The following is a 12,847-nucleotide window of genomic DNA, read 5'->3' on the forward strand; positions in this document are numbered from 1 at the left end:
CGTAGGTCTATTGGTGTAAACAAAATTTTTTATTAGGCCCCACAAATAATTTCAGAGTATGTTTGATCTAAAAATTGCCAAACATATATGAAATAATATGTTAAGCAACCATCATGTTATAAGAACATGTCAAAGCGAATTCTGAAAGATATGGCAACTCGTTTTTTAAAAATTTTAAATATTTTTCTTCATTAACTGTCTCATTAAAAAAAAACCCTATCATTTGTCGACCTAAAGTCCCGCACCACACATTTACAGACCAACCACCCTGATCTGCATTGAACAGGTATTCGTTTTGGACCAGTAATAGCATGTTATGACAAATTATACCATTACTATAAAACAGCCTCAACTGTCAACAAGATTCGGGAAAGTACTTTAGGATCGACTTCGATTATATTAAATAGCCAGTTGCAATATTCCAGTCCGATCTGAAAATATCGAGCATTCAAACTCTGGTATCGGACCATATGATATGGGTACAATCTAAAATAATATAATTAGTATAGTATCAGTAGTAATGGCAATAAGACACATTGAAGTCCTTATTTGTTACCAAAGGAATAAGTACTTTAGATGCTTTACCCCTCGTAGTGTTCTGATGAATATTTTTCTTTGACATTTTATTTTTTATTAGTTAATAGCTACAGTACAACTTTTATATCAATTTTTAATATAATAATCCTAAATTCTCATACTAACCTTGTTATCATTTAGACAGCATGTAGTTAAGAAAAATAAATTCGACTTAATAGCATAACATAATTAAGTTCATAATTTGATGTTTTATCAAAATTGGACATAAAATGGTAGTATAGTAAATTAGTAGTAAGTATTTAAGAAATGAACAAGTGAATAAAATTAAGTCACATACTATTCTTGTGTTATAAAAGGTAAGAAAAATTCTCGCCGTTTAGAGGTTTCTTAGGATATAACAGGACAGAAAAAATATATCAATATGCAGTTTTCGCTTTTAAATGTAAATTTAACATTAATTAACATTAACATTAACATTAACAAAAATATCTAATTTATATACAGGCATTTTTTCATAACCACTCTCCCTACTTCTTTTTTTAAAGAGATAGACTAAAACTTGTGAAATGAAAAATGTGAAGAAATTATTAAAGAGTTTAATTATCATATAGAAAGTGCCACTTGATTGGATTAATTTTCAAAAATTTTAATTTCAAATTTCCAAATCCGCCCTCTAGTGGCGGACCTAAAATTTTGAAAATAAATTCCACCTCTTTATGGGATCCACTTTTGTTATATATTCTTCTATTTTTCTGAAGTAGTAATATAATCCATGCCTGAGATATGGCCTAACGCTGTTTTTAGTTGTTTCAGATGTTTTTGTTTTTAATAAAAATGTTACTTACGCATGATCATGGAAAATTGAACCTAAAATTGGATAAGCTTGTTTATCTTCTCTGATAGTTATAGTTCCATCTGATTTTACCATTAGAGGGTCCAATGTTGGATGGCCAAATTTAAATAACTGGTAATACAGTCTATCTACACTATAAATAAACAAGATGCAGTTTTAGACAAATAGTATCCAAACTTAACAATATGTTACTGTTTAGGTTGGATATTGATATATGCAAATAAAGATATTTTTTCATTTTTTAAATTTACACTAGTAGGGATTTTACAGTATAAACAAATATATGGGTTTCTATGAAAAATACCATAATTGCTAAATGCACTCTGGGATAAAGCTATTATCTATTGTTTATGACTTGAATCTAGTTGCTATGTATTCTTCTGATGTCACCTGTTCGTCTAATGAAGAGGTATGACCTCATGATCTGCCCATTAAGATACATTACCATTGACGGCATCTACTACACAAATTTCATTCCATATTTATGATTTCTGCTTAGTTTATATTTTGTTGATTGACCTCAAAATGAATTTATATTAGCTTCACATGTTAGAACTAGTAAGAAGCACCTGTCAAACTCTTTGGAAGTATTGTTCTTAATACATGCTTAGTAAATAGGGCACTTGCTAAGCTTCTTCACAATAAAGTTCAAGATTATAATCAAAGATCTGAGCCTATTAAAAAATTCAGGATGTGAGATGGTTCTATCTGCCATAGATCATCTATTTTATACACTTCCAGGTGTAATGCTCCGAAGTTTCATCATCTTTGTCTTAGAGAGAATAACGATAAGAGGTTTCCTCCTCTATATAACAGAATGATATACCCAGAGTATTCAGCGTCCTTTCAGGGGCAATGCCCAGACTCCTACTAGTAATCATAGATTGTTCTTTCCCAAGTTGATTCATTCAACAGATCTTCCCTGGTTATAGTTTGCCAATAGTATCTTTGCCTATCTCAACCCTTATCCTTATCTACCTTCTTTTATTCTACAGCTGATACCAGAAAAGGGTTTATCTGCCACTACTTTAGCCATTCTGTCCACTCCAGTGTGTCCTGGAATCTGTTAGATAGTAACTTTATTCTTCTAACCTAGCATATTTAACTTGCCTAGTCATTCACAAACTAGCTTGGATCTTATAAATAATATTAAAGCTCAAATGGCTGCTTTTGGTTATCAGACAATCTTCCTTTTGTAATAATTCTTTTCTAGGCTGAATTGGACACATTTATCAATTGCATATATTTCTGCTTGAAAAATACTTGGTGATATCGCCTTAACTTTGAGAGTGTTTGGTTCTAGACTTCTACACTCCTATTGCTCCTGTCTATTGGTTTGGAGCTATATATATGTACCATTTGTATACATAATGTAAGAGAAACATTGATGCATATATTTTTCTGGCTTTATATCATGTACCCAGTTTTACTCATTCTTACATTATTATAGTGGTAGTTTCTGATTTCATTCACCTGAAGCAGCTTGTTAATGGTATTATAATATTTATCACTCGAAGCTAGGTCTAAATCCTGTTATTTTCATATTATTTAGTATTAGTTCAATGTTTCTACTCTACTTTTTTGTAGGAGTCTTCAAATATATATATATATATATATATATATTATATATATATATATATATATATATATATATATATATATATATATACATATAGTTTAATTGAAATGTTTAAAACTGGCAAGATTTGGAATTGTCAAATAGTGTCATATCATAATTGCTAGAAAAAACTAAATTATCCAAATCTTTTTATGATTATTTAAATATATCTATTTTATAAAAATCTATATTCTAAATTAGAAAATACCTTCTTCTGCATCCAACGCACGGTACGTTTTGATTTAACACATGCATTAATTCAGTTTTGGTGATTTGAAGAGCATTCTGTAATTCACAAGTTGATAAAACACTCCATTTGCAAGCAAATTCTTCTAATTCTTTTCCTCTCAAAACCTGGTTATCACATATTATTCCTGAACCTTTAATATCCATAACAAGCTAAAAAAAGAATATTATTATTATTACTAATAAATAAATCTCAAACAATTCTCTTATATACTGAACAATAAGACAAATAAAATGTACATAATTCTTCTTTAGAATCCTGGTTTTACCAACAAAATATTCAAAAGTGGGTCAGTCGGAATTTATTAAAGAGTTAATTATGGTTTAAAATGAATACTCCATTACTATGGACACAACTTTAAAATTAAAAAATATGGAACAAAAAACAAGAAGGGATAGTTTGAACTTTCTAGGTCAAATCACTTGAATCTATGTAACTTTCATATTAAACTTAAATGATGTATGACAAGGGAAGAAATGAATTACATACACAAACAAAATGTATAATTTGTATAATAAAAAAGTCGTACCGTTAAATTTTCATCAACAACAAGAGGCAACTGCCTCCTACCAAGAGGGTTTGATTGACGATACACATCCACCAGTTTAGGCAACTTTTCTTTATTATTCATATTAACGAATTTGTAATGTTCTAATTATTCAAAGTTCTATTAATTTATTGATATTAATTTTCACTAAATAAATAACGTAACACCTCAGAACAACATGACACTTCTGCCATTTGCAATTGACGAAAAATCAAATCTGTCATTAGTTCTTCTTTTCTAATAATATCAGTAATCTCTTCTTTTCCGCAATCTAAAATAATTTGACCATGGTCTTACATACAGGTCTCGAAACCAAGACCAATTTCTATAGAGCAGCGTGGTTCTCTTGTTCGGATTTTAAATGTTTGAAATAGCCATGCTGCTTTTTAGGGCACAGAACAAGATGGTCTGTAAGCTAGGGGTGGACGTGGGTAGAGTAGACATGACATCGTCAGCTGATGGCGTTTATCTGCGATATATAATAGAGTTTTATGCACAGAACGGATATGTGTTGCGGTTTTATGAGCCGATTTACTTACGACAGAGAGCGTGATAGAGTTTTCGAACATTCAATCATGATTCACTTAAACCGTTCATAATTTTCGAAAACCCTCATAATACTGAAGAAATTTATGTTCGGTATCTTAGACAAGAGAAGTCAAATATGGTGAATAAACCGAACTTACGAGGAAAGAAGAAGTCAATTATGGTTAATAATCATACTTTACTGTTCCTTTATTAAAACCTAGTATTTTTCTTGCATGTGTGCATATAATCTTTGGTTACCTGTAATAATGGCAAGTGAAAAGTATTAAATATTTTTAAGATATTCCAATAGTAGAATAAAATTTTAAATATAAGGTGAAGATAAGAAGGAACAAACGTGTTTGTCATTTTTGAATGTGAATTGATAGTGAAAATTTCACAATTAAACAAAATCGTAACAAAAAATGAATCCAGAAGAAATAGAATTTTTAGCAGAAAAAGAAAGTATTTCAATTATTCCTACTTTTAATAATGATGTTATCCACTTAATAACGGGTGATGTAGGACCCTTTCGAGCTAGTCTACCTACTAACGTACCCCTTTGGATGGCTATCACACTAAAACAACAACAAAGATGTAAAATTCAGCCTCCAGATTGGATGAATGTGGAAAAATTGGAAAGCATAAAGGAAGAAGAAAAACAATCAATGTAAGTTCAACATCTTTTTCCCTAATAATTATTAACATGATGTTTTCAGAAATTTTACAAAAATGCCTAGTGATCATTATATGGTAGAAGCTAAAGTTCTTTTGGACTATGCGTCTGATGACATTCCCAAAGCAGATGAGGTGAGAACTGTTATAAAAGATATATGGGATATAAGAATGTCTAAAATACGATCATCTGTAACAAAACTTGTAAAAAATGGAGAATTTTATGCTGCTGTGGATAACTTGACTATAATGGAAATTAATTCAATGAGGCCAATACTACCACATGCATTAGATCAGTTATATAGGATGAAAAAAGTAACTTCCATCAAAATTATCTTTTACTCTCTACTAATAATTTTTTTTTAGACTAGAAGAATAAGACCTTCCCAAACTTCTTCAAATGCTTCATCTTATTTACTTGGGAAACCTTCAACTTCTTTTAATGTCTCAAATTAATTTAACAATTAATCCACTGGAGTTCCTGCCCCTATTAAAACGTGTTCATAACTACCATATTTTTTTATTCTACATTAAAAAATATAAATTCTATCAATTTGTATTTCATTCAAAATTTGTAGACAGGTGTGATAAAACTAAAAACCTGTCCTGATTTTGGTTTATTTTGTTTCTACAATGAAATAATTTGTCTTTTTATCTTCTCTATTTTGTATGGATAGCAGAAGGATTGACATTAAAATATCTTATTACAAATTGAATACTGGATTTTCAATTGATCAACAAGAATGACTTCCCAGGAGGGAACAAAGAAGAGGAGACAGAGAATGAATCAGTCTTGGTAGTGGACACACCATTGAAAGCAGAAGTGGAGGAAGTAATAAATAATATGAAAAATTGTAAAAGTACTGATAATAATGGGATTCCAATAGAGGTTATAAAGTTTGGTGGTGAATCCTTAAGGAATATAATTTGATTAGATACATATGGGAACAGATGCCAAACTAATGGGATAAGGAAATCATTTACTTAGTACATAAGAAGGGGGATGCTACAAACTGAGTGAATTATAGGGATATCCTTTTGTTGGATGTTGTATACAAACTCTTAGCTAGAATATTGAGAAAAAGAGTAGTTGTTGAAGGAAGCCTATGGAAAAATTTTGAAACAAAGAGAGGTTTAAAGCAAGGAACAGTGCTCTTTAACCTTTTAAAAGAAATGATACTTTACAAATTAAAAGTAGACAAAGCTGTTGGGAACGTGAATTATGTTGAAAAGAAATTAAAATATGTACATAGTTTGTTTAATAAAGTCAGACTAAATTGACACAGCGTAAATAATAAACAAAAGAAGTACATACATAATATGCAGTTAAAATATTGTAGGTACACCTTACTGAGTAAAAGTATAAACTTAAGTTACTTTTTGGACATAAATTCCCTCATCGTCATTTGTTGCAGCTTTGGCAGTCTATTTTTAGCCGCGCAGTTCCGCAATTTTCTCCGCGGGTGTGGCAGTAGACTGTTGCTCCAAGTAGCGAAGGGCAAGATCAAGTGCAGCTGCTGCGTCATTGTGCGAGACTTTCTCCTCTACCCCCGCCCACCCTGGCTCATCACCGCTCCCCTACTCCTCGTCGCACTGAACCTGCTCAAGTGTCACAGCTGCGATGATGTCATTATCTGTCAAAGTCTGCGCTATGGGCGCCTGTCGCCATCTATTCATTCACGTCTGTGTCGACTGCATCCTCACAACCAGGAATGTTCTGTAACAGTGGAATCAAGTTAACGGTGTCATCTTATGTTAACTCTTCTTCAAATTCCAAAGATGTCTATACTTTCTTCCAAGATTTTCTTATTGCTTAAATTGTAACATTTTCCCAAGCTGCCCAATAGACTACATCCTTTATGTTTGTTTATTTAATCTTTTGTACCAAAGGTCTGGTAGCGTCTTCAATTAAAGATTTCAAAAACTGTTTTCGGTACTTCAGCGCCTGCAAAACTTCCTGGTCCATTGGCTGTAGTAAAGCTGTCACATTTGGTGGTAAAAAAGTAAGTTCTTCAATGTCTGGGTGCGACTGAGCATTGTCGATCAAAAGGATAGCACGTAGGGTTAGACCATTTTCCTTACTAAACTGTTTAATAGAAGGCACGAATTGATCATGAAACCATTCTTTAAATAATTTTCCATCCATCCTCTTTTCTAGTGTCTATAATAGACTGGAAGTGTGTTGTGGCCGCATTAGAACAAACCCTTATTATTAATCGGTCCTTATTCATCTTGAAACCAGGAACACGAGTTTCAGCTTTTGAAGCCAAGATTTTTGTTAACAGGGCTCTAAAATTCACACCGGTTTCGTCGGCATTATAAATTTGTTGCGGCGATTTGTTTCCCTTAGCTATTAAATTTTCAAATGTACCAAGGTACTTCTGCGCCTCAACATGAACAGAAGATAGCTGTTCTCCAATTCTAGTTAACTGGAGTATACCATGACGCTTTTTCCAACGGTCAAACCAACCGGTGCAGGTAGTAAATGAATTTTCGCCATTTAATAGCATGTTCAACTGCATAGCTTTTTTCTGAACTATAGGCCCATTTAAAGAAGTTCCCCTTTTTTGAGAGAACCACAAAAACAATGGTTCGTCAACTTTGTCATATTGTTAAAGCTTTGCACACATATTGTGGCTTTGCCAACGTTCAATTGTTTTGCTAGTTTTGTGACACTTTCACAGCTATCCAAACGTTTTAATGATTCCAGTTTGTCCTTAAGTGTTAATGTGTTATGTTTAGAAGCCATTTCAATTACCTTCCACACTTAAAAACACTAAACATTCAAAAAGAACACATCAAACAAAAAACACTACACTACTCTACCTTCAGACTTACTCAACACGATTTCACAGCATAGGTGACTGACCGCAGTACAAGCAAAAGCAAATCAGACTACTGACCAGATTTAGGTTATTGGTTCTTGAGTTATAAGTGGAGGAGAGTGCACAGTATTGTCACGTGACTGCTGCATGTAATATTACTCTAATATTATTAAATAGCTTATTGAAACTGGTTTTTGTGTGTAATCGTTCATAGTATAACACTACGGACACATTAAATTGCATTATTATTGATTATTTTAATTATTTCTGATAATCCGAACAGTGTTCGGTATCAATTCGTTCAGATTAGTCTGACTCAACTGTACAACTAAAATGGAACTAGAGAAAATGTTTCTAGTTTCTACTCTTTGAAAAGAAAGCATAAGAAGATGGACTACACATAATAAACGAAAGACCGAATATATGAAGATGGGAATGGATTTGATTAACCAATTAAAAGTGACGACAAATCAAAACAGAGAGTATAGAGTCGAATACGAGTGAGAGTGAGAAACGAAGGAGAAAAAACCAGGGAAATCGACAAAAGACTAGCGAGAAGGAAGAAAACGTTTGGAGCCCTATTAAGATCAAAAATATTTCAAGAGTCGCCAAGTTATGCATTTACAAGACAGTTATACAACCAACGGTTCTGTATGGCAGCGAGTGCTGCACCATGAACAAAACAGAAAACAACAAAATAAACATATGGGAGAGAAAGGTACTAAGAAGGATTTTCGGAGGAGTACAGGAGAAGAACGAACGCAGAGATAAAAGCACTGTATGGTGAAGCTGAGATAGGATATTTGGTAAGAGCCAGCAGACTCCTATGGATGGGGCATAGAACAAGAATGGACAAAGATAGTTGGGTGAAAAGATCATTATTAAGGGTGAAGGGGCGAAAAGGAAAATAGGGCCTCCACGGGAAAAAATGAATAAAAGCATGTAGAGATCTAGAAAAAATAGGAATAGAGAACTGGCGTTAAGCAATACAAAATATTAATTCAAGATAAAAATTATCAAAAGTTAACAATCAAAAAAATGATCTTTATAAAACAAAATAAATCATCAATTAATGATAAACAAGACATAAAAACTTAAAGTTAAATTTATAATAATTTAATCAATTAAATTTTCAAATTTATGTAGTGTTAAATATTCAATTTTGAAAAATCTCGACGTTTCGGCTCCCACTTTGAAGCCATAATCAAAAGAAGGGTGGGTAGAAAAACATTGACAAGAATGGAGACAGCAAAATTTTATTTATTTATGTAGAAATGTTTAATTTAGATACATTTTACACTCCTCATTTACCATCGGAATCTATATTATCGGCGACTACGCCAGATTTCTACTTGACCAATTTGCTACCTTTTTGACGTTGTTTTCAGTTCGGGTCCCAAGCCCGAACAAGGGTTGTTAAAAATCTCTGACGTAATAACGTCTAAACTAGTTAGTAGTTACAACCTCCCCTTGCAATTGCGACCCATTGGGGATATTAATATCGACAAAAGGGTCGATTGACATCACATTCTTCAGAGGAGTTGTAATTCAATATTCGTCGAGGTATTAGCCAGGAAAGTAGTTGTTTTCCCCTTTGAAGAACGGCGAAGTACATTTTCGACATACTGAATTTCAAAATTATTTCAGAGGTGAATAGTAGAAATCTTTTATTTTGATATAGAATATTTCTAAACCGTCTATTCTGTTGACGAAACGTCAAATTTTTATCTGTCGAACCAATAAATAATCAGCTCCATTCATCACGACCCATCCTATGAAAATTCAATGTCATTCAGAATCTAACCAAGAAAATTAATAAAAATTCCTATAGTAACCAGAATCAATAAGCTTAATATTTCTATTAAGCGTTAATTTGAATATTGATTTTTGAATTCAAGGAATGTTTTTTAAAAGAAACAACAAAATTTAAAACACCGTAAGTAGTTTTTATTATTTTTATACTTTAATATTTGATATTTTTAAATTGTACTTTGACCATAATTTCAGTCACCGATAATGAATACATAGGTATTCAAAAGCTTGGAAATATATTAAAAGTAGTACACTTTGCTGTTTAATTTCGCCACAATCCCACAATATATACAGTACAAATATGTACATTGTGTAAAAAGTATTACACTATTAAAAATTACTTACATTAAGTGGGCTTTTTCTATTCCTAATATTTTTTTGATTAAGGGACATATCTATTAAAAAAATAATGTTTTTCGATTTTCCCGTTACAGTTGATAATCAAAATGTATGTTAAAGGAAGATAATCATAGGTATTGGATATATTTTATTGTTAACAGACACAAGAATAACATTTTTATGAAATAGGTTGTTCATCTTTGGAACCAGTTTGAGACAAATGCTTTACAATATCAACCCAATTCCATCCCCTGGGCTTTTCACCTTTTGCATCCATTCTATTCCATTGTCTTCTCTTCTGTGCTTTTGTTAGTTGTTCTTTCCTTTCTTTCTTGAATGTTCCCTGCTATAGCAAAAGTATATGCAGTTACAGAATTAATATTTTATGACTGATGAGAAAATTGGAAAGATATATATTATGCAAAGCCAGTAAATAAGTATAGAGATGGAAATTCTTATTTACACCTCTTACAGTTTAAAACTAGCTTTTAAACCAGATTTTGAGCGTTTATCAAGGAAAAAATAATTACTTCCCATAGTCATATGACCAATTAAAAAAAAATAGTGAGAACTTTTATGTTAGATTCAATATGCCATTTGAGCTTGCAGTCAAAAGAAGAAAATATATATCAAGTATATATGCTCCCTCAATCATAATCTCAAATGTAAACGAAAAAAAAACTTGAATACAACTTCATATTGCAAGAAATGGTAAAAGTAATATTCAATTATATAGTCTAACAAACCAAAAAACATCTATAGCTAATTATGTATAATTAATATTGAAGTATTAAGTTTTTTTGGGCAAACTGGGAAAGAGGTGTAGCTCATAGTAGCTCTCATACATATGATTTTTGGAGGAATTAGCGGACTTGTACAAAATCACAAAGTATCTGTGCACACAACCGAAAATAACAAAAAATATCTGCAAGCTTGTAGTAAAGAAACTTTAATTAAAAATAAAAGCAGCAATAGATGTTTGCCCGGCACTTCTTACATCAGTAGAATCGCTATTATCGTAATTCATACTGTAAATTTTTTCCAAACTCAGACAGGATCATTTCCTGTAGCATGTTCACCAAACAAAGTAAAGAGCGAGTTTCAAAATCGGAAATTATTTTTTTATGCAATATTAATATCTGCACTTGCCGATATTTATTTTCTCCACCCTTTACTAAATTTTTCCGCAAAAAAAACAAAAGTATTACAGAGGTCATTTTGAACACTAATTTTAGTCTCTCTAGATATTTACTATACACTTTAAATAATTAAAAAGCTGAAATGCATGCAGATTATACAACTTTCTGGGCACAAACAAAGAGTTATATATCGTACCATAATATAAAATTTAAATGCATACATGTAATGAAATAAGAAAAGTTGCCCCATAAACATAGATTACTATAAATCACATTCAACTCAATAAGAAAACTCTATGCAAGAAATGAATTAAATAATTCAGATTTCTGGTGTTTGAATTCTAATATCAAGTTAGTACCTGTTGTTCTGTTTCAGAAATACACAATTTCTCAATACCCATTTTTTCGGGTTCATCTGGTTGTTCATTAATTAATTCTTCAAATTTTTCTCTCAAAAATTCAAATAAAGAATAGGTCATTGACATGCCTAAATACTGTTCAGCTTCATTACTTAATGTTTCTACAACTTTCTGCTTTACATGGGTTACTCTGCAAATTTAATAACAATATCAAACTAGAAAATCAGCAAAGTGCATAAAATGGAAAATAGCGACAGTTAAATCAGAAATCTACCAAAATGCTCACATATGTTTATTGTAGAATGTGTCCATATTAATTACAGGTAATTCATTTGGATAGAGCTCGCCCCATTTTATTTCTAATACAAATGATTTATTAGTATTGTTTTCTCCATACTAAAAACAATATTTTTATAATATAATATTGAATATATTTGATTCAATACTAGCCATTTACTTTATATTGATATGTACTTTCATCAATTTCTTTAAATAAATCATCACCATCATATATAGAAGATAACGCTTCTCTTTCTTCCTCTTGAAGCTCTTTTTCAGACATATTTACATAATAATTAATCACAAAATCATGTTTTTCTGATAAAAAATAAAAAAAAAATGACCTAAAATATACTATAACCTACAAATACAGAAAAACCATAGAAATAGAATTTCCATACGTTTGCTCTCAGTAGCTGCACTCGCAGAACTAGTTCAGCTGGTGTACACTAAAGCGTTCTTTGTAGTAGAACCAGCGCTAGTGTCGCTGTTCTTAGTAGGAGTGCAGAGAACTAGTTCACCCAGATCACTGTACTACTTGCACTGGGTGTAGAGTCAGTTCAGCCAGTGCAGTGCAATAAATGTAATCAATATAGTGCAAAAGAGTGAGATGTTTTTCTATGGAAGTCTACGGAATATCCGATGTATTCAGCCGATATATTCATAGAATAAGAAGACAAGGTAACAATGGAAAACACTGAAGAGATAGCAAAAATACGAAAAATCAATTAATAGATTAGATTTAATATATATTTCTATTTTAATGCATCTATTTTATAGACTATTCTACATTTATATATTTTTTCTTATCATTATTATCCTCAAATAACATTTCTGGAAACGGTGGCACCACATCTTTGATATCGGACAAATGTAAAATATTAAAAAGTATTAAATCGATTTCCATTATTGCTAATACTAAAAAAAGCCTAAATCACACAAATAACCTCAAATACAACAATCAACAAATGCTCCATTGCTCTCTGCACTATATCCGATCCAACTAATTCTATACACTCATGAACTGGCATGTACTGGTCCAGTTTAGTATTGTTCCAGTCTAAGATTGTATACTCGAATCGATAGTGCTAT

General features: G+C 31.5%; 3 protein-coding genes across 6 annotated transcripts in view; 1 reads left to right on the forward strand and 2 right to left on the reverse strand.

Moving 5' to 3' along the window:
- LOC130447068 (gametogenetin-binding protein 2-like) overlaps positions 1–4,021 on the reverse strand; it is a 31,407-nt gene extending 27,386 nt beyond the window's left edge. For both annotated transcript variants that reach the window (XM_056783696.1, XM_056783695.1), the window contains exons 1-3: positions 3,785–4,021; positions 3,217–3,407; positions 1,383–1,523 (exon numbers count right to left, since the gene is read on the reverse strand). In XM_056783696.1, coding sequence (XP_056639674.1) covers positions 1,383–1,523; positions 3,217–3,407; positions 3,785–3,886 — 434 coding nt within the window. In that variant the 5' untranslated portion in view covers positions 3,887–4,021. The remainder of the gene's footprint in view (positions 1–1,382; positions 1,524–3,216; positions 3,408–3,784) is intronic.
- A 244-nt stretch (positions 4,022–4,265) lies between these two features.
- On the forward strand, positions 4,266–5,551 carry LOC130446370 (DNA replication complex GINS protein PSF2). Its single transcript, XM_056782591.1, has 3 exons — positions 4,266–4,997; positions 5,047–5,317; positions 5,369–5,551. Exons 1-3 carry the CDS (start codon positions 4,753–4,755, stop codon positions 5,456–5,458), a joined length of 606 nt encoding a protein of 201 aa, XP_056638569.1. The 5' UTR covers positions 4,266–4,752; the 3' UTR covers positions 5,459–5,551.
- A 4,206-nt stretch (positions 5,552–9,757) lies between these two features.
- Positions 9,758–12,153, reverse strand: LOC130446460 (RWD domain-containing protein 4). 3 transcript variants are annotated; one of them, XM_056782731.1, is made up of 4 exons: positions 11,934–12,138; positions 11,763–11,872; positions 11,477–11,666; positions 9,758–10,324 (listed from the first exon to the last, which is right to left on the reverse strand). In XM_056782731.1, exons 1-4 carry the CDS (start codon positions 12,036–12,038, stop codon positions 10,157–10,159), a joined length of 573 nt encoding a protein of 190 aa, XP_056638709.1. In that variant the 5' UTR covers positions 12,039–12,138; the 3' UTR covers positions 9,758–10,156. The 3 variants fall into 3 exon arrangements, with proteins under 3 accessions (XP_056638709.1, XP_056638710.1, XP_056638711.1); XM_056782732.1 differs by having other exon boundaries at positions 9,801–10,321; XM_056782733.1 differs by having other exon boundaries at positions 9,972–10,324; positions 11,927–12,153.
- Between the last annotated feature and the right edge of the window lie 694 nt (positions 12,154–12,847).

This window comes from Diorhabda sublineata, chromosome 7 (genome assembly GCF_026230105.1).
Source record: "Diorhabda sublineata isolate icDioSubl1.1 chromosome 7, icDioSubl1.1, whole genome shotgun sequence".
Taxonomy (NCBI): domain Eukaryota; kingdom Metazoa; phylum Arthropoda; class Insecta; order Coleoptera; family Chrysomelidae; genus Diorhabda; species Diorhabda sublineata.